Raw genomic sequence first — 22,031 nt, forward strand, 5'->3', positions numbered from 1 at the left:
CCCCCCCTCCAAAAAAATTGAAGTCAATTTTAGTTTCTATCTAATCTAAGAAAAGAAGCAACACTACAAAGTGTCTGGCTGATAAACCTAGACGTAAAATGTTTCATAGGTAATTGGTTATAAACCAGCTTGGCGTTTACCAGCAAAATGCTGTCCTGCCGAGATCCTGTGGGAGTTACCAGGAACAGAAATTTCTTTCACACTGTCCATTTCAGCTTTTTATTAATATTATAGACGGACATCAAGATCATATTTGTTCAATATAAACCTCATTGTTTTGTATTATATGGTACATCATATTTTTTTCTTGTATGATTTCGTCCTCTGCTACTTGCTTCGTTGCTAGTTCCACATCCTAGATAATCTTCCTTGCTAAAATGCATGTAATGCGTGCCATTCTTAATTGTATCATCATGCAATATACTACCTTGTTGCATTTCGTGTTCTGTAATATATATTACAAATTTCCCTCATCTTAACGTTGCGATGGCATGTGACATCATAATGTACTAATTCATTTCATTTATTAGCAGGTTGTAAGCATGAGAGAGTATGATCACGTTTCCATGGAAACAATTTACTTGCTCATCTATTAAGGCATGGTCACACCGCCCGAGTGTTGTTGGAGCGGTCGTGGAGCGGCGAGAGAAAAAAAATCATCACCGCTCGCTACCGTTCACCATTTTCGATTTCGATTTGTTTTTTTTTTTTTTTTCGATTTTTGATTTAGATTTTTCCCCCAATTTTGAAAGTGAAATTCGACCCTTTTTCCCTACCGCTCCAACGATGCTCGGGCGGTGTGACCAGGCCATAAATTGAACTTATTTTTGCCATGATAATCTTTATATTCAGCCTTGCCTTTGTATTATATTTTGGGGAAGGGTCGTGGTGTAGTGGTTCGAACTCTAAGAATCATTGGTACATGTCAAAGATTTTTTTTAAAATGGGGATCCTTCATATGCCTCCTGTGTTGTATGAAGGGACTGAAAGAAGAGTTGATATCTTAGAAACGTATAAGTATTATATTGAATGTAATTGTAAAAAACATGAATATATGCAAGTGCACAAATGAACTATTGATGAATATTTTGGGGCCATTGTTTAAGTGGTGGCTAATTGGGAACATGAATCCATATAGATTAGATACCAAAAAGTAAGAAAATTACATGAATGCATGATTTAGATTTGATTTGTCAATGTTGAAAACAATCATCCTTCGAAATGGCTTTTATTTTCAATGAACCCAGTTGATATGACATAAGGCTGAATTGTGTATAAGACATATGGGAGACAAGGGTTTTAGTACTTAATTGCATGAATATGTTTCTTATTGAATGCGGGAGCCTCACGTAAATCGTCTAACCCATTCTTAGCTTGATAGCATCATTCTATAATCAGTAGACAACAAAATATGATGACTTGGTAATTGTAACAACAATGCATCTTGAGATGGAACTAACTGCTAGAATAAATCAATCGTCTTAGTAACATTGGTACTAATACATTGCAACATTGATTACGCAATAAACCAACATCTCAAATGTGTAAATGTCATTAGTACTTGCTGAAAAAATCAACTATTCATTCATGATGTCTTGTTTGTGTTTTTCTTTTCCCCGTTCTTTTTCTCCCTCTTGTTCCCCTTTTAAATTCCTTTCGCTGGCAAACCTAAAAAAAAAAAATCGAAAAACAAATTCTAACGGCAATCGCTCGGAGCAGGTCCATCTGGAATGGGCTCGAATCCATCGTTAGCTGGCTTCAGAGGCGTTCCAAAAGGTTTTAATCAAAATCATTTTTTCGTTTGTTGAGTGTGTGTGCTTTTATTGTTATGTTGCATTTTGTCTGCTTTTAATGTGTTTAATTTTCCCCATTAAAAGTTTCAGCACCCACATACGTGCACGTGCTTGTGATTAACTTTATTTATATTTTTGTTGAAAGTACCAAAATGCTCATAAACCTCTAAAGTTTCTTCGATTATTCATTCATGGACTCTTTAGGGTTAGGACGGGTAAAGAACAAAAACGCACTTTTTAGAAAGTAGAGTACAAGTTTTAGTGAGTTACCTGGCAGTATTTATCCATTTTCATTCAATTCTGTTCTATGTTTGTATTTTTTGTCTTGTATTTTATATCAATTATTGTTATTTTGTCCATTCAAAACTTTGTGTCAGTTCCTTAGGCTCTTTTATTTTGCTTTAATATAATGCAGCTATTGATTCCTCTTCATCTTCTTATTGCGTGATTGATTATCATATTGCACCTTGTTATTATATAGCTAGTACATGTACCCCAAGACAAGGTCTTGTCCCAGTTTTCTTACTCATCTTCATAAGCAGCATCACCATCAGCAGCATCCACCACCACAACTATCATCATCATTGCCATCATCATCATCACCATCATCATCATCACCACCACCATATCATCATCATCATCATCATCATGACCACCACCACCATCATCATCATCATCACCACCATCATCATCATGATCATCATCACCATCATCACCACCACCACCACCTCATCATCATCCACACTACCACTGTATTTAATGTTATCATATCAGTGTTATTCTTTCTCCATTTCGGTTGTTCCCTATTATTCATCTAATTTTCACTATAGCTGTCATCAAACCATTCTGTTAAAGTTTCTCAAGCATCTTGCGCACCTTTCAAATTTAATTTGACTACTGCATTTTGCATCCTTTTTGTGGTATCACCTTTCACCCTTCACCCCTTGGATACACTATCATGACATCAGGGCCGGTATTCAATACTCAAGTCAGCTAATTTAATTTTATTTCAATTACATTTTTTATATTCATTTTATGAATTACTTTTTTTTACATTGGACACTTCTCTCGCAAAGATTCGTTTGACAGATAAAGGCATAGTTAATCACCTGAGCTGCGCAGAATTTTTTTCCCAAATTTTGATACGATGCTTTAAGTATGTTACTTCAATTACATGCAGAGTGTACCACTGTGCTTATGGTAATAAATTTGGTTTGAAATTGGCCTTCAAAAGTAATTTGCCCATAATGGAATTGAATACAATTTGAGTAGATTTCCTATCCAAGCCTAATACCAAATAATTTTTTTTAATTCAATATGGGTGCTGAATTGAATACTGGTGTACAGTATGTGAAGATTTTGATTTTCAATGATAATTGTAATTGGAAAAATATATACAATGACAATTTCAAAGTAGATATGAGAAGTTGACATTCACTTGGAGTATGAATAAGAATTTGCCAAACATTTTCTGGTTATAGGTACGTTAACCCCCTTTCACAACTATTGATGCGACTGCTTACAACCATTGCGACAACATATTTTGTGACCAAATGATCGCAAACGATGGAAAGAGCATTTGTGAAAGCCCCTTAAATCATCACAGCTTTAATCAAATTTTGATTATGCAAAGTTAAACGTTAATATCTAGCTGTCAAATGGTTTCAGTTCAAACTTAATCACCAAGAAAGTGAATTGAGAGTTTTCTGCATATACATTTAGGCCATGTCCCATAATGGGTTGCGATTGATCAATTACAAGTATGAAAAGCCACCGGTGTCATAGTTCTTCATCTAGTTGTGTATAGGATTATGTATATGTTTGTTAATAAAATAGCATGCTGCTTTTAGTCAAAACAGATTATGATGGATGTCGGCGTTTTTCCTTATCAAATTTTCATAGAATTTTCTTATGTTACCCCATTTATCATTCTCCCTTTTAAAATTTCTTTGCAATCCCTCAACCTTCTTATTTGAGGGCCCTGTTTGCATAAAGCAATGCGATCGATTCTAAATTAATAATACTCTTTGTACACAGTTTGTCATTGACTTGCAATTAAATTTGATCATACAATCCATTGTATCACTCATGTAACAGGGCCTTGTTCCCAAATCTTTATCCAATATTCCAGTGTGTTTTTTCTACTCTTTTCTATTCATGATTTAAATATGATTGTATGGTTTTGTTATGTTTGATATAATTTTGTATTGTCATTCATTTTTTTTATTTCTTCACATTATCTTCAGTATTTATTTCTTCATTTTGTTGCACTCTCTTTGTGTGTTGTGCTTCCACCATTTCTTGTGTTCACTTTTTTTTTGGGGGGGGTGCTATTTGATTATATAGGCAAATAAGGTTATTAATACGTTGGCTTCCAAACCAGGGGGCCGTTTCATAAAGCTGTTCGTGAGATAAGAGCGACTTTCAGAGCGACTGGTGAACCGATCTTTCGCGCTAAACCATCGCCAATGAATATTTCATTTACCATCACAAGGGATCACCAGTCGTTCTTAAAGTCGCTCTTAACTTACGAACAGCTTTATGAAACACCCACCAGGGGGGTGTTTCACAAAGATTTAAGTTTGACTTAGGTCGCACTTAAATGCCGACGCGTACATGATATGTAACGCGCAATCAATACGCAGTAGTGCGCGTCCTCTTGGCATGATCTGACCAATGCTGTCATGCCTTTTATACTGCGCGCAACTAGACATTTAAGTGCGACTCTAAGTCATACTTCAATCTTTGTGAAACACCCCCCAGGTCCTGTTTATTGACAAATTAATATCTTCTAATCATAAGCTACTGAAATGGGTCCCATGCATTTGTTGAGAACAAATGCATTCTTCAATTCAAGCATTTGTCATTGATATATCGTTTTTATGAAACCAAACCCAGGACCTATTTCATTTAACCTGTTCATGGAGTTCCCCTCATTGACTGGCTAATTACAGAGCAAATTAGTTGGTAGAATCTCAGCAAATGTGAAAAAATACCCTTTTTATAATGAAATGTTAGCACTGGTCCATAATAAACTTTATGAAACGGGGCCTGGCTCGCTTTTGTTTAAAGTCTATAGGGATTGATTTAATCTGTAAAAAAAAAGATGTTCCAAATTTATCGTACTTGTATCTTATGTTATATTTTTTGTGTCGTATATTTCAGGATATAAACACATTACAGAAATTAAATTGTTACCTTGATGTATATTTGTTCTTGAATGTTTGTCTTGGGAAGGGGAGGGAGGTATTTTTTGCATGTTTGCTTTTTTTAAAACAAATTTTCTTACAGACCTTGCTACGACCATATTTATTTTAATTTAGTAATTCAAGAATGAATTATACTTCTACAGTGGGAGAGTTACTTGACCTAGTAATTGATAGCAATCATTTTTTTCTGTCATTTTGTAGGAGCCGGAACTAACACGACATCAAGTATGACGGGACTAACAGCGGGTTTACAGGGCTTAGCAGGTAGGTGGTGTTTAAAGTCAACCATCCTGCATTTTACTAACACCAAAAACCTACCAAACCTAGAATGATTTCATCTTGTTCATTCGTTTTGTTTGCTGCCTGCATTTTCCCCCTCCTTTTTTTTAACGTTATTTCTTATTTGTTGGTTTTATTATTATTGTGTCGCATTCCACTGTCTTGGGTTGCGTTGGGTTCGTAGCTGAGCGAAAACCTGGAGGGAATTTCATGAAACACATAATCAGTGATTTTTCACCGAGTAGGGGAGACCGGGGTTAGTTGGAACATGGGGTAAGTTGAAACATTGCAATTTTCTTGAACGCCTGTAAAATAAATTTATGCAATACTGCCCTCAATTTACTGCAATAATAATTCAACACTGTTGTATTATTAATAGCAATAAATTGAGGGCAGTATTGCATAAATTTATTTTACAGGCGTTCAAGAAAATTACAATGTTTCAACTTACCCCACGTTCCAACTTACCCGGTCTCCCCTACCGTTATAAGCTACTGAAATCCTTGTGTCTGACTGGCTCAGAAAGAATAAGGCTGTGAAAATCACTATTTGCTTTGTGAAACACTCACCTTGTTTATCTCTCAAAAACATATTTGCATCGAGGATATCATATTATTGAAAATCAAATCCTGTGTAACAAACAATAACTATTGACTGATGAAATGTAAAAATAAAATGAGAAAATGCAATGGAAATTTGCTGATGATCAATATGTATTGATTTACATGATAAATTCGAAAGTTGCCTCCTAAGAAATGATTTCAACCTGTATTTTTTTAAAAAAAATTATTCTAATTTTGATATTGACTTTTGATTACAGCTGTCATACCAGTTGATGGGCAATCTTGTTTTTAAAATCGTCTTTCTTTCTTCAAATTCTGATCCTGAATCATTTGAATTATAAGCAATTAAACAGTCAATTTATCCTGGAAAGATAAACACCTGCCTATTCCGAAGGCTTCCTGTTAATCTTTTTATCATTCTATACAGTCTTTATGCTCCATTGATTTTCATTGCGCTCTGCAGCATGCCTTGTTGTCGGTTGTCATGTAAAAAGTCTACCCAGATCTATTCCTGTATTCCCCCACTTGAAGCAAAATAAAAACAAGTCATTTTGATTTGGGAGAATCTTTAGTTTAATTGCATTTTGTTCATGACAATGAACTAACGCTTCTCTGGATGAGATTCTTTTGATTAGCTTGTGTCAATTTTTGTTGCTTGGGTAACTTTGATTGTCATGACTAGATTTGAGGAAATTTAAATTGCAAACGATTTGCTGTGTATGTTATGTTTTTCGAGAAGCACATTTGAAGCTTTATTTAATAAGTGCATCTAAAAGGGTGTTTTTATTTTTATAAAATGTATGATCAAATTTGCTGTCAGAAGAAACATTGTGGTTTTCCTTTTCACTTTTAATTAAACTTTGCTTTAAAAAAATGCCTGAACTTTCTTTTAAATATGGGCTTTTTAATTGAACATAAAACATTTAAAAATTGTGCTTCACTCTTTTTATAACCTAATATGAAAAGTTCACAGGAACTGCTGTTTATTTTATCACATTTTTATCCACATTTATCATTCAAGAGGCTTTGAGCCAAAGGGAGAGCAGTCATAATAAATACCATTGACCAGAAATTCAAACTTAAGAAAACAAAATTGGTAGATAGTACATTGTCAGGTTGATATATCAATAATGATAACCCTTCCCATTTCTAGATGTTCTGATATAGCTTGTAGCAATAGAGATAGGAATAATATCAACATTAGTTATTTTCCTTTTGCTAAGCATTTTATGCATTTTGAGGCCTGTTAATTTCTTATAAATATTCATATATATCCCATGCTATATATACTATATACTCTCTCCCTCCATCATTATATTTTGGCAATATATCATGGCTTCTGTTCTTGTAACATGTTGGATATACAATGTTAATTAATTCATCCATGTTGACTTTGAATTCGTCCAATATTGTTGAGGAAAAGAAAATATTTGATCTGTTCACATATGGACCTATTTTGTCCCCCATCTAATCCTGTATTCTGCATTTGTTTGATATGTGTACGTTCATGTCCCCCCCCCCCATTGACCCTCTTCCATCGTACAAACCAGAATGTTTTAATGTAAACCTAACCAAGAATTGTTTTGTACGTACTCCCACCCCCCCCCCCCCCCCCCTCTCAATTTTCCAATCCTCAGTAGAATTTGCTTGTATGTTATAAACCTCTTAAAACCTAGGACTGAATTACCATGTCTCTACACGAGTGCATCATTTGTTTTTATTTTTTTACATCATCTATCCTTCCTGTTATGATGTTGCGTGTTACTTTCTTGTTAGTTTATCCTTCAAATTATTGAGCCTTTGTGTGAAATATCCCTTTAAAACCAAACTCTGAAGAGGGCATCCGGTCATCCAGCAAGCTGAAAAATCAGTCAACAATAATATATACTCTTTTGTTTAATTGTTCGTAACTTCTCGTTCATTAACAAAATTCTGGCACAAAAGTTATGTCCAAAAGTTGTTTTGACAGTTGATTGCGTTTGTTACAAATTCTGTTTGTCGCGACGATTTTCGTGTAGGCAGTCTCATTAATTACACCCGCACAAATTTTCTACCCCTTTTTTTTTCTTTTTCCATGTCTCGGAAAGCTTTCCTTTTCGATAATAAATGTTGGTTGTTGATTATTTTGTTGTAATTTCGATCATGTTTTGAGTTTGTGTGGTAGAAGTTAATTTTGACAGCACCTGAAACTCACCAGCATTCCACTGCTTCGCTCTTTAATAGCAATGTTTTTAGAGAAATAGAGAATTTTGTTGTTTGTTCAATTTTCTTGTGATTCACAATTCGACCATGTGCGTTTGATTCTGAAATAACATCCTCTAAAAAGACCTTATCCTTTAAAAATTGACAGCCAATGGATCGAAAATCTGAACAATCAAACAGACAAAAACGATCACAAGCAATCGAAAGGGACTTGCCGTGTTCATGGATGGTTTTGACGGGATATTATCACACACAAATGACCGCCATTTTCTATGCATTATACTTGCCTATCTCATGCATCGCATCATTCGGGTAACTTTTCTTTGTAATGGTATCTTTCAAATGTTTGATATGCTGAAAACTCCATCTCATTCTTGTCATTTATGAATTGGAAGAAGAAAATGTGTGAATTAAAAAAAAGAGAGAGAATTTTGAATGGAAACTTGAAAAAAAAATGCATGCAGTTTTTCTAAACACCATCCAAAAATTTGCTGTCTTTTTCCCAACCACCATGATGTGTGACCTTTCAACTTTCACCCTTGGCGTGACCTGAACTTTGACCCGACCAGGCACGGGGCTGTCGAGCAGTGTAGCCGGGGTCGGTAGTTTGGGCACGGCGGCCGGTTTGGCGGGCACAGGGGCCACAACCGCCCCCACAGCTAATATTGACCTTACCGCCTTGACGCAAGCATATTCAGGGATACAGCAGTACACAGGTTTGTCACAAACATAATCACACAAAAATATCCTCTTATATTATCTTTTTTTTATAATTCTTCATGATGCCCAAGATTTTAGGGATTTAACATTGACACCCGAGTATTTGTGTCAAAACAATGATATAAACTTTTATTTTCTAGCACCCTAATTACTATTTTACATTGATATTCATTAATAGTAATTTGAGACAAAACAATTGTTCTATCTGACATAGAATTATGGTATTTGTTAAAATCAATTGGTAAATGTTCAATACTGAACAAACTTGTTTTAATAAGGACTCAATGCCTCTCCAATATCGATGAAACTTGTTGTAGATGAATAATCCATTTGACTTCATGATACAGATAAATTTACAGCCTTCATTCGTACAAAATGATTGTTTCAGATATATATATATATTTCATAAGTATTTTAAAGAAGACTGCGGATAGGTTTTTATTCCCGAACCATTAACCCAGTAACATAAAGAGTGATCCTAGGTTTCAATGCGGGGAAAAGAAATTGAAAGTCAAGATTTAGGCAATTAACATGATATTAAAACAACAGATCTTAAGTTTTTTATGTTTCAGGTCAATAGATTAACACTAAAAGAAAGTTATGATATTATTACATTATCGTTTAAAGATCTAAATCCGAAATCCGAACTTCTATTCGTCGATTTCCGTCCGCAGGTTACCTATTTTCTCTTTCAATATTGTTTGTTGGTTTAAAAGGGTCGCATTTAGATTCGTGTGATATCACACAATTCAATTCTTTTCACCACAGTTTGACTAGCACCAAACATGTATTGATTGTCACACTAACTCTGTTCAGTTTTTTTCTATGTTTTTTGTTGTATTTTTTTAAAAAACGATTTGGGATACCAAAATAAAACTGAAATTGATTTTGGATAGAGGGAAAACCCTGGATGAAAGGTTGACTGGACCCATTTGTAAACAAATTTAAAACAACTGAGAATTTAAGATTGATGAAATTAAAAGAAATAATTGTGGCATACTCTATCTTTCAGCCCTCTTCTCTCTTTCTCTCCTTGTTTTTGTAATTGTAATAACGGACCCAAAACTCCCCCCCCCCTTTTTTTTTGGTGGTGAGGTATCCCGAAATTTACTTTAGAACCATACATATTCTTTAGCCCATTTATGTTCCTTTATATGGTTCCATATGTTGTCCATGTTTATGATTATTTGTGAACATTTGGGAAACTTTCCTCTCTCCCCCCTATATATCTCCTTCCACTGACGTCCCCCAAAATTATTCAATTGCATGAAAACACCCCAGGAATGCCAAATTCATATATACTGAATATTTTTTTGCCCCCTTTCTGAAATTGGTGGAAACCTCATTTTAATCATATTAAGTGGAGAAACCTACCCGTGTTTGTCATATTCTCTGTTGCCATCTTGGCAGAGTAAAATATGCCATCAGTCCCATGCATAGCCTTTGATGTCATGTTGTGGTGTTTTGTTTAACAGATATCATGCCGTTTCTAACCAAATTTATCCCCATATTCAATAGTTGGTTGTTAATTGTTCATTCGGTTTGATTAGCTTGATGTGGCTTGTTTTTTTCTTCACTTCCGTGTTTTTTTCCTTCCAATTTTTATCTTTAAAACCACCATGCATTGTTTGCTGTGATTTATTATCATTAAACCCAAAGAGAAGGATTCTGACCTACCATGCATCGTTACAATTAACACTCGCTAGTCTGTTCGTTCGATCAATCTGTTAAATGGTTTTTGAGTGAAATTTTGCTCTTGATCAAAATCGATTAAAATCACATAATTGCAATATTTGATGTTTCCAAGAGCTTTTTGTACTAAATGTTCTCAGTGCCTTGCCTGACCTTTCATGTGCCCCGTTCAGTGGGTCCTAATGAACTGTTACATGTTAAATTCCCAGTGTTTATCTATAAGTCCTTCCTGTGCAGACATAACTGTATTATTACTTGATTCGTCACGTACTCACAAGCCACGGCATCAACAAATTGAAACTAGTTCCGTGTTAAAACTTTGTCTTTGTAACGTTTTTGTCTCGATCTTTTGTACATCTATGCCACAACTATTTTTGTGCCTATTTTCTTGTGTTTGGAATAGTCCATATATATTCCCCAAATTCAAAAAAAAAAGAAGTCATCATTTTCAAAAGAGTTGAAAACAAACATTTGTGATCCTTTTTTTTTTTAATAAATACAATACATAAAGGAAGAGGACAATATTTCTAATGAATATTATAAATGGGCCCCTCATTTGCCATAAAGATGCCTCAAAATTCTTCAAAGTTATTAATTTTTTACCCTGTATTCTTTCTTTGTCCTATAAAAAAGAGTAAATGGACCATACATTATTTATATTTGTTAGTAGACACCGTTTATTTTGCTTGATCAATTTCTATGATTACAAATTCCTGCCATTTTATTCAGATTTGAATCAGATACGTTTCATTACATCTCATAGATTTGTGTAATATGGAATTCATTGCTGGCAAGACCCGAATAGAATTACAATTTAATTTATAATGGGAAAAAATTATTCCATACCATCCCTTTTTTATGATTCCATGTTTTCATTATAAATTGATTTTTAAGAATTGATACTTAATTCAATACTTGTGGATTATATGAAATAGTTTGACTACAACATTAGGTGAAGTTGAATTCCACTGCTAGCAAAAGAAATTAGATGTGTTAACTTTCTGCAAGTTTGAGGCAGATTTTAGAATAAATGAATAAATTAAGTAAAAATTGAAAGAATTTACTTGAGATGTATCACTCGACTGCCTCAAGAAATTTAATATGGCTCCTCACTTGAAGTTCAGCACTGATATTAAAACTCTTTACCAGGTTTGATTTTATAAATGCAAGTATTTTTCTTGACTAAGAAATTGCTTTTTCGAATCCAACATTTGAAAGAAGGAAATCGAATATTTTCGCTCATGTCAAAGTATATGCTCAGTGGTAGATGCAATACTTTGATATGAAACTTTAACTATATTGGGTGAATTAAAGGTTAGTTCAGTTATAATCAGTTCTCAGAAATCTGATTGTATTATTTTGAATTTTATGAATAAAGATGAGAAGTGCATTTCATAGAAACAAGATATTTTCATAAAGGAAGATGCATAGTGACCTAAAATAATCTAAAAATTAATTGTGATTTTTTTTTTTAGTAGAACAAGTCTTTTGATATCAAATTTGTTATGTAATGATTCTCTACCCTACAGCACAATTTCCCAATGGTTTTGGGCCCATCAATGCTTTCCAGCAACAACAACAACAGCAAGCCGGAGCAGCAGGTCAAAAACAAAAAGAAGGTAAGGAGGATCGATCTTGTGGATATCAAGAAGGGTGCACTGCCACTTGGTCTATTCTCACTTGGTCCAAAACTGCATAGTCCAATCCAACTTGGTCTAAAGAGTTCTTGGTCAAAACCAACTGGGTCTGAAGACTTCTTAGTCAAAACCAACTTGGTCTTAAGACTTCCTAGTCCAAACCAACTTGGTCTTAAGACTTCTTAGTCAAAACCAACTTGGTCTAAAGAGTTCTTAGTCAAAACCAACTTGGTCTAAAGACTTCTTAGTCAAAACCAACTTGGCCTAAAGACTTCTTTGTCAAAACCAACTTTGGCCTATAGACTGCTTAGTCAAATTTCAGTTCATCTAAGGACGAGTTTGTCAATTTCCACTGTTCTAAAAACCACTTAGTCAAAACCAAAACCACTTATTTGAAATCAACTGTTAGAGACCATTTGATTAAGTCCAACTGGACCGAAGGCCACTTGGTTAATTCCACTTCATCTAAAGCCCGCTCAGTCAAATTCCACTTGGTTTAAAGACTGCTCACTAGGTTTTTAATCCAAATTGGTCTGAAGACCGCTTACTAGTTTTCTATTTATATCCAACTGAAGACCACTCTGTCAAATTCCAATTGATGTTATCCAATTTGATAAAGACTGCCTGGTCAAATCCAACTTTATATGAATACTTCTTAGACGAAATCCACTTGGTCTACTGTCACATGATCTAAAGACCGTTTGGTTGAATTCAACTTGGGCCGATTGCACTTGGTCTAATTGCTTTTGGTCTAAAGACTGTTTGGTATCATACCATATGGTCTATGAGCATTTGTCCCAAGACCATTTCATATAGTCCTATTCCTCATCTAAGTCTTTGACTAAAGACTGTTTAGTCCATCCTTACTTGGTGCATAGGTCTACAGGGCCCAGTTGCCTGGAAGTTACCATTATGGTATGGTAACTTTGCCATCCAATGTTAAAGATAAATTCCAGTTTTGGTAACAATCTCAAAATGACTTTTTACAGAATCTAATATAATGACCACCAAAGTGTCTGTTTGTATGAATAAAAAATATGTGCCAAAGGATTCTGGGAGAAATTGTGTAATTGCTGAGAAATAAGCAAAATAAGCGCGGATTCGGTCACTTCCGTCGGGTCTTTATTTGAGCAATAATAATACATTGTCCCACGTGTGTCTATCTGTGTCAGTGATCTTCAGTGTGATCGTTTTTCAGCGTAGATTTAAAGATTTCACAAAGTTCAGTTTATGGAACTGTACCAGGTCTAGATCCCCCGATGATATTCTGACAATTAAGCCTGGTTTTACAGAATTTCTCATGAAATCGGTGTTTACTGCAACTACTGGCATTTCTCTTTAAGTTGCAAGGAATGATTGGCATGGAATAATTGGCTATTGGTCAGTATTACCATGGTAGTTACCATTGGATGGCAGTTACCATAACAAGAAACTCTTATGTAACAGGGCCCTAGACCAAGTAGGATAACAATAAGTGGAGCGTTGTGGCCCAGTGGATAAGTCTTCTGACTTTGAAACAGAGGGTCGTGGGTTCGAATCCCAGCCATGGCGTAATTTCCTTCAGCAAGAAATTTATCCACACTGTGCTGCACTCGACCCAGGTGAGGTGAATGGGTACCCGGCAGGATTAATTCCTTGAATGCATGAGCGCTGAGAGGCAGCTCAAGCTAAAGCCGGGGTAATAATAATAATAACAACGCACCTCGGAATAGAATACTTCTAGATAGATGGCGCTATATAAATGCCTATTATTATTATTATTATTATAACCCCTATCCAACTGCCATTGTGTCAGCTGCTTTTGCTTCGTAAATTGGCAAGAATTATCAATTATCCGTTCATTTGTATACCTTAAAGAAAAATATAGATATGATAGAGCCCAAAATGAATCCACAGCTAAAAGCTGCCAATTTTCATATTTCATCTGCAACAAGCTATAGACAGAACCCTGATTTATTCCCATTTCATGAATTCATATTTATAAACTTGTCTTGTTTATAGGTCCAGAGGGCGCTAATCTATTTATATACCACCTACCCCAAGACTACACGGACACGGATCTAATTTCAATGTTCTCTCCGTACGGCGGTATCCTCAGTGCAAAGGTCTTCATCGACAAAAATACGAACCTCAGCAAATGTTTCGGTGAGTATTCCGCTCTTCTCTGATGCTCTCGCTCTGGTGATCGTGTACTCCTATAAAGCAAGGATACCACTTTCCAAATATGAGGAGGATTCATTCTTATTCCACTTAAAGATAAATACCAGTTGTGGTAACTCTCTCAAAATGAGTTTGATCAGAATCCTATGAAATGACCACTGAAGTGTTGGTATTTATGAATAAAAAAATATGTGCCATATGTCTAAAAAAAAGTGTAATTACTGAGAAATAAGCAATATAAGCACAGAATATTTCATTATACAGTGTATGTCAGATATTTTTTCAAACAATATTTATGCACTGTCCCACATATGCCTCTCTGTGTTAGTGATCATCAGAATTATCGGCTTTCAGCTAAGATTTCATGATTTCACAAAGATGAGTTTATTTCAATGTACCAGATCTAGATCTATGATAATATGGTGGCATTTTAACCTTGATTTTAAAGACTTTCTCATGAAATAATTGTTTGCTGCAACTGCTTTCTTTCTTTGATAGTGAAGTTAAGACTTCACAACCTAACCAATGATCATCATATCCTAAGGTCATGTTTAAAAAATCCTGACATTTGATGTGTGTTGTATGTAATATTGTCAATGTGAATTTTAAAAGAACAAACAAAAAACACCTTGGAAGTAAACAAATTCAAATTAGACTAGACACTTTCAAGATATCTGTCTCTGAAAAAGTTTATTTTTGATACTGGTAATTCTGATTGCTCCACATGTAATATGTGCACTAAAATTGGGATAGTGTTTTTCTCTTTTTTTCCACATTTTTGAAGCACTAAGTAATGATATTAAGGCGCAAATTTCTTTCAGGGCTTCAACTTATCACAAAATTGGGTAACAAAAAGGACCTAACAGGTTTGGTTTTGTAAAGTCAGATCAATATTATCATCTTGGCATTTGTTTGTTGTTAAAGGTATTGTTTGACTTTGTGAGCAGCCAATTTAAAAAATTCTCAAACCAAGATGAAACATGTGTACAAGTGCACGTATTAGAACTGATAAACCCTGAAAACAACCATTATTGAGAATAAAAAGCTAAAACTACAAGGCAAACCCCGATTTTGTAATTGGGCGTCTTATAGACACCTAAACAGTACACATAAGTGTATGGGATGAAATTAAGATGGTGTTTCCGGTCACTTTATATTTCAATTTTTGAAGCACTAAATCATTTTCGAACGCAATTTTTTCTGGGCTTCATTTTTGGAACATATCACAGACACAGGTGACAAGTGTGACCTTCTAGCTCAGATTTTTTTAAAGTCAAACCAATGTTAACCAATCACTTTAAATCTTTTTTTGTGTGTGTGTGTCAGGTTTTGTAAGTTACGATTCACCGATTTCAGCGCAGACGGCCATCCAGGCCATGAACGGTTTCTCAGTAGGCACAAAGAGGTTAAAAGTCCAGCTCAAGCGCTCTAAAGAAGCTAGCAAACCGTACTAAAGGTAAGTGTAAACTGGGTGGCTTGTATGAATGGGGAGAGAGTGGAGGGGAGGGGGGCAAGTTTCACAACTGATATTATATTTTGTTAGCTATGATTTGCTATTCTCTGCCAAGATGGCAATGCAAGAAGTGGAAGAAGCAGTCAGGCTTTATGAAAGGTAAGGTCACATTATCTGTAAATTAGGTTCATAGAATGAAAATCTTTTCTATTTTTTTTTTGGGGGGGGGGGGGGTAATAAGTTGAAATGTCAAAGGTCACACAGGTCATTATATACTTTGAAATACCTTATTTTCACCATTAAAATATGTTTATTATAGGTTTACAGGATGAAGGTTAATATTTGTATTTCTTTTTTTGGGGGGAGGGGGTTATAAGATCAGAAGTCAGAGGTCACATAGGTCATAATATACATTGAAATACCTTATTGTCACGATTATAGGATGAAAGTTTTTTCTATTTTTTTTTTGTTTTTGGTGGGGGAGGGGGTAGGAAGTGAGGTCAAAAGTCAAATGTCACAGAGGTCATTTACATTAAAATATCTTGTTCTTGTGATTACTGTAGAACCATTTGAGGGACCATCTTAAAATTTGGTTCATGCACTGCAAAAACTCTGGTTTTGATTTAACACCAGCCCGGAATCTATTTATGTCCACACCAGAGAAATGTTAAACAACACCAGTTTCGTTTTGGTCTAACACCAGATAGGTGTTTATACAACACCAATTAGTATTAAAATAGCATCGGTTTGATTCAAAACTGGTGTTTCAATACTTCTCTGGTGTGGACATATGTAGATTCTGGGCTGGTGTTAAATCAACACCAGAGTTTTTGCAGTGTGTATTGAAGGGATGATGATCTGACTAGCTTTGGGTGTCACATGGTAATAATTTGAAAATTTGATAAGTTGGGCACGTAGCATATTCTCGGTTCGGCGATCGCAGAGGAGTACGTTTTGACTGCACGCACTCGAGAATCCAGTTGAATTATGATTTGGTCCTTGAAAACACCATACCTTCAAACCAGATTGATAATGTGTACTTGTGTTTATATGCTATCTATGCACATCTCCAGTGTATAAAGTCATGGAAATAGCACAAATGACAATATGCTGTTGGTGGTTATTGTTTTTTTTATGTTGAATATATTGTGCAGTGTTTTGCTTTATAATTTGGTAATAGTTTTAGTCTTTTTGTTGTGTAAAATCTAGTCTTACACAAGGATTTTAAGGTATATGATTTTGAGTTATCATTCATTTGGTGAACAGGTAAATATTGCAAAATTTCTCTCGATGCAAAGAATCTGTAAATAAACTGACAAATCAACACAAATTTAAGGTATCTTCATTTTGGGGGTAATAAAGTTGGAAATTCATTTCTCGTTGCCTGTTCTAGCAAATGAAATTAAGATAACAGAAAAACATTGACCTTCATGTTATATACTTGTGTAGGACTGGATTAGAAAAATAACAAAATGAATATTATGTTTGAGTGTGTACATGTAACTACGGCATCACAGTAGTGTAATGAATTATGTGCACTGTAAGCCCTGCTTGAATATTAGAGACACGTCTGGGGCCCCGTCTTACAAGGAGTTGCAATCAATCTGATCAACCACAACTATGGAAAGCCAGCAACATCAACATTTAAAATGGATGTTTGCTCATGTTTTCTAGATATGCTCTAAATTCATACATTCACCATGGGATATCAATTGTTTAGGAGTGGTAGCAGTGGGATTACAAACTGACGTGGTAGCAGATATTGGATATCTGTGCAGCAGTAGTAGATGGTTTGTATGGGATACCAATTGTTTGAGGGTGGCAGCAGCGCACTTTCTTGATTGTCAAAGTGCTTCTCTTCTACAAAAGACTTTGTGCAATTTTTTTGCAGAAAAAATTATGGCATCGATGGATTTCCATACATTTCTGGTTGATTGGACCAATCGCAAAGTCTTGGTAAGACGGGCCCCGTATATGCGCTACTCTAGATTGTATACTGAAAGCATGAAAGATAACCGTATATATATGTGATGCAGTGACTGCTAATCCTCGTCCCACAACATCTACTCTGGCGACATTCACTGAACCGATATATTCTCGGATCAGCCGACTTCATATGCTCTGCTGATATGTTCTTCCAGGTTATTAATGTATATACTATAGCTTTATTTTGCCAGGGATTACGTGAAAATTATTTCTATTATTAAAGTTAACATGGGACGTCTTCAGATTTAAATTTTTCATCTGACATACACCTGTAAGAGGGTCATACGATTTTGGCCTAACCTTCATCCTCAAAGCTATCTGAAACAAGCCTACCCCTATTTCCTTTTTTCAATTATAATTTTAATTTTTTTTTGCAAGTAAATGACATGGGGGCCAATACATGGGAGCAAAGGGCTTTTCACCGCAAGGAAGTTCAAGAAAGTTATCAGATACGTGGGCATCATAATGTTAATTGAAAATTGATTTATAGAGCGAAGAAGAATATATTGCAATATTTCATTATCTGCCTTCCCCTTCCCTTTTTTGCCACAAAGCAGGTATAACCCTATTAAAGGTCAAGAATATGCATTGTACACTCAACTTCATGTGCAGCTGTATATTGAAAGTAGTGTTATGACGTAGACCCCATGTGTATATAGACATCTATATCTTTCATACCCCCTTCTCTTACCTTATTATTTCAGAGGCCATCTCGGTTCAGTTAACCTCAATGGTCATAACCAAAGAATTTAAACAAATTACTAAGATGATGATAAATGATAGATTGATGAATTAAGTTAATTACCATTTTTCGAATTCAAAGTTATATTATCTTAATGTAGCATTGGTTGAGACATTCTTGTAGTGTGGCTTTCATCTTTGTTTCGAGAACAGAATCTCAAAATATTTAATGATAGATAAATCCTTGCGTAACTAAGATGTTTTTTAAATTTTTAGTCTGGGAAGTTGTAAAATCAATCACTTTATTTATAGAAGCTACAAATTGAAATTGAGTCTTTACAGGTTTTAGAGATATTGAAGAGAGTGAGCACTGCATGAAATTAAAAATAAATGAATATATTGTAGACTTTGTAGAGTGTTCCTGCCCCTTCATGTTAATTTGTGATAGTATTGGTATATCTGTTTGCTGTGCTGTGTTTGTGGGTTCACCCGTTTTCTGCTTACATTAGGGAATTGGATAACTTGACCTCAAATCAAAACATTCTGAGGAAAATGGAGTTTGTTTCGTGCTCTGACAATTTTAGTGAAGTCCTTGGTTTTGATTGGTTGCAAAGCACTTGTTGCTACTATGCTAACTGTACAACTTGTCAGTGCTGACAAGTTTTGTGAAACCGTGCGCCGGGAAGCATTTCACAGAGAGTTTCGTTGGTGACTTTCAATGATTAACTTGCTCTTGGCCAATCAGATGCAGGGATTTCAATAGCTTGGTCAGTGAAAACCATTAATTATTTGCTTCATATAAAACTTTTCAAGTGTTTACTCTTATGATAATTTACATTTATGCCTTCAGTAATTTCTGTTTCAAAGTACACCTCTCTCTGAAGATCAAAATGCTGACACTTGATAATCTTTCTGGATATATTTAAGTACATTTCTGTGGCCCCATATCATGTATATACAGTGTATCTGTCTGTAAAAAAAAACCAATCATTGTTTTTTGTTGCTTCTATGATGTGCTTTAATGTATTGTCGGTCTGCTGTGGCTTTTAGCGTTGGTTAAAGCTTGTTTTGTGTGTTTGTCAGTTTTATCAACGTTGTTTAAAAAAAAAGAACACAATATCCTCAGAGTAAAACTTTGAATCGAAATGGTACTTACCATTTTTCCTTTATATTTAAAAAATAATTTGTGGTCGATCTCTGTTTTGTAAAATGAAATGTGGGGAAAAAGTTGGAAGTCTAAAGGGAACGGAAGCATTAAAAAACCTTTTTATTGACTGCATTGCCTTAAGTGGCTAATGCGGTCATCGTTGGCGAAGTCATTAGCTGTATGTTACTTGATTTGTGTTTTATTGAAAAATTGTTTAGTCCCCCAAAAGTATGGATTAATGTAACTTCATGCTTATACTGAAGAAACAAATACTGAAGTTTCTGTGTGTTTTTCCACAAAATGCAAAATCTCTTTTATGAAGACAGATTCAAAAACTATTATATATCCCTGCACACGATTAGTCATTTATCATCTAGCTTTTTTTTTTCAGAAATGTGTGAAGCTAATAGCATATCAGGAATAGATCATAACACACAGTTTATGTTATTTCTCCCTTATATTACATATTTATTATATATGTTTTCATACTGTTTTAGTAGTAATCACTGCTTTAAATGTCATTTTTTGTTCTCATTCGGGTATATAACCCCTTAATCTTTCATGACCTTTGACATCGTAGACATACAAATAATCTTCGCTTTGTGTTTTACTATTGGCTTATGTTGACGTACCACTGTCTAACCCCGCTTTCTCTTCCATCTATTTTTTTTCTTTCTCTTTTATTTTTCCACCAATCAGAACGCTCGATACTTCTGTCCAAGTCATGTGACGTCTGCCTGTACACGTTTGCTCGTTGCCCCTGGAAACCATACTGGTTTGCTATTTTATCATGTGACTAGTTCAACGAACTGTCGTCTGTTTGTTTGTCAGAAATCAAATCGTCTCGTTCTTTAAGCAGACTTAAAACCTAAGAAACATCACATGTTATATGCATTTGGATTCTTCATATGTGGTGTATGCCTTAGTCTATATCCCAGCACATTGGACCGTTTGACCAGTAGACGCTTTCTTAACATTTTGTAAATGTATGATAATGTCAAGCAATTTCTTTATTAATCCATGTTTACATCATAAAGACCCATGGCAATGAGAAATATAAGCGAGAAATAAAAATCAGACATGCTTGAAATTAAAATGAAAATCAGGGAGGCTTTAGTTTAGAAGGGTTATTAACCGACGCCTGTATCGTTTTCACAATTGTAGTTGGCCATTATACGTAACTTTTGCTTGTGCGTGTGTGTTAGATTTTATTGGGTCTGAATCTAAGACTATAGTACCTTCATTGATAATTGATATGGCCTTCGATGAAGACTACATTAGTTGTATTGTTTGTGTAATGTGCAAAAAAAAGCATGGAATGTTTTTATTTCTATATTCATTTTCCTCGTGTGTTCCCTAAAGAGGGTTCGCGGGATATTTTCTTGTAGTTCATTCATATATTTGTGACATCATTTTCCATAAAGGAAAAAAACAGGCCCGTGTGTTTATTTGGAGTTGAATGTTTTAAAGAAAATAGCAATTTTATCATGATTATCATACTTGTTTGATGTGGATTTCCCCGGCGTGATAAATCTTATGAAGTCTCATTTATGTTGATATTTTTAAGTTTGTTGAAAACAGGGTGTGGAAAAGTGATAAAAGTTCTTGTACGTTTTAAATCATTATTTATTTACAATTATACCAAGTTTCAAGTTTTAAAGAGAAATAAGCGTGCATCCCCTATGGAGGGAGGCACAGTGTGTTTTGAATAAAGTGAGTTTTTGTGTGTGTTTTATTATTGGTGTTCAAGAAATTATTGCCATTAAAGTGTGTAGTTTTTTTCAGTGATTTTATTTTTTAATGATTATTATTTATTGTTATTCTTTTTTTTAAACCATCATCCAAACATCATGTAGTATGGTATAAATTGCAGTGTTGAATTTCTAGTTAAATTTGTTGCCGTGTTGAATTTGCAGAATAAACAAAGGATATTTTGTAATGTTATTCCCATTAAGTGTTCATATTTTACTCAATATGCAATGGTGCTCCTGCGTTGAGATTACATGTGAAAGGTCAGATGGTCTTAAAAGCCAGTAAAATGGATTTGAAGCGACAGTGATGCACTAGTGCCCATTGATATGTCATCAACGTCCATTATCCAGCAGCGCTTAGGAAATATGGCAATGTGGGTTCGAAACCAAGTCAAATAAAGACATAAGTGCCCTTTGTTGGGGCATTGTTCCTTACTGCAATGTCTCTTGGAGAGGACGTTAAGCCGCTAGTCTGCACTTTGACAAGTTGGTCCTGTATGTGATGCGCGGGACTTTGTTGCATTGACGTAATAAAATGTCATGAAGAATCCTGAATTCGCATCACATTCTTATTTACTCAGTAAGTGGGATGCCCGGGGGGTCTATAGCTATGTGGTTCAAGCCCCCCCCCAAAAGAACTAGTAAAAGCAAAACCATATATTTTCTTTGTTTTATTCCTCTCCCTACCCAAAACCCCAGACAAAAGGTGGAAAAAGGGCACTTGACAATGTCCCCCACCCAGGGAAAAAATTAATAAT

At 34.9% G+C, this 22,031-nt stretch overlaps 1 protein-coding gene across 12 annotated transcripts in view; it reads left to right on the forward strand.

The window, feature by feature from the left end:
• Positions 1-21,084, forward strand: part of LOC121406326 (CUGBP Elav-like family member 1) — a 42,649-nt gene extending 21,565 nt beyond the window's left edge. For 7 of the 12 annotated variants that reach the window (XM_041597346.1, XM_041597343.1, XM_041597341.1 and 4 more), the window contains 7 exons: positions 1,720-1,776; positions 5,204-5,266; positions 8,616-8,762; positions 11,988-12,077; positions 14,097-14,240; positions 15,582-15,711; positions 20,222-21,084. In XM_041597346.1, the coding sequence (XP_041453280.1) occupies positions 1,720-1,776; positions 5,204-5,266; positions 8,616-8,762; positions 11,988-12,077; positions 14,097-14,240; positions 15,582-15,709 (629 nt within the window). In that variant the 3' untranslated portion in view covers positions 15,710-15,711; positions 20,222-21,084. The remainder of the gene's footprint in view (positions 1-1,719; positions 1,777-5,203; positions 5,267-8,615; positions 8,763-11,987; positions 12,078-14,096; positions 14,241-15,581; positions 15,712-20,221) is intronic. The other 5 variants (XM_041597347.1, XM_041597351.1, XM_041597352.1 and 2 more) reach the window with 3 other exon arrangements.
• The last annotated feature ends 947 nt before the right edge of the window (positions 21,085-22,031 follow it).

This window comes from Lytechinus variegatus, chromosome 19 (assembly GCF_018143015.1).
Source record: "Lytechinus variegatus isolate NC3 chromosome 19, Lvar_3.0, whole genome shotgun sequence".
Lineage (NCBI taxonomy): Eukaryota > Metazoa > Echinodermata > Echinoidea > Temnopleuroida > Toxopneustidae > Lytechinus > Lytechinus variegatus.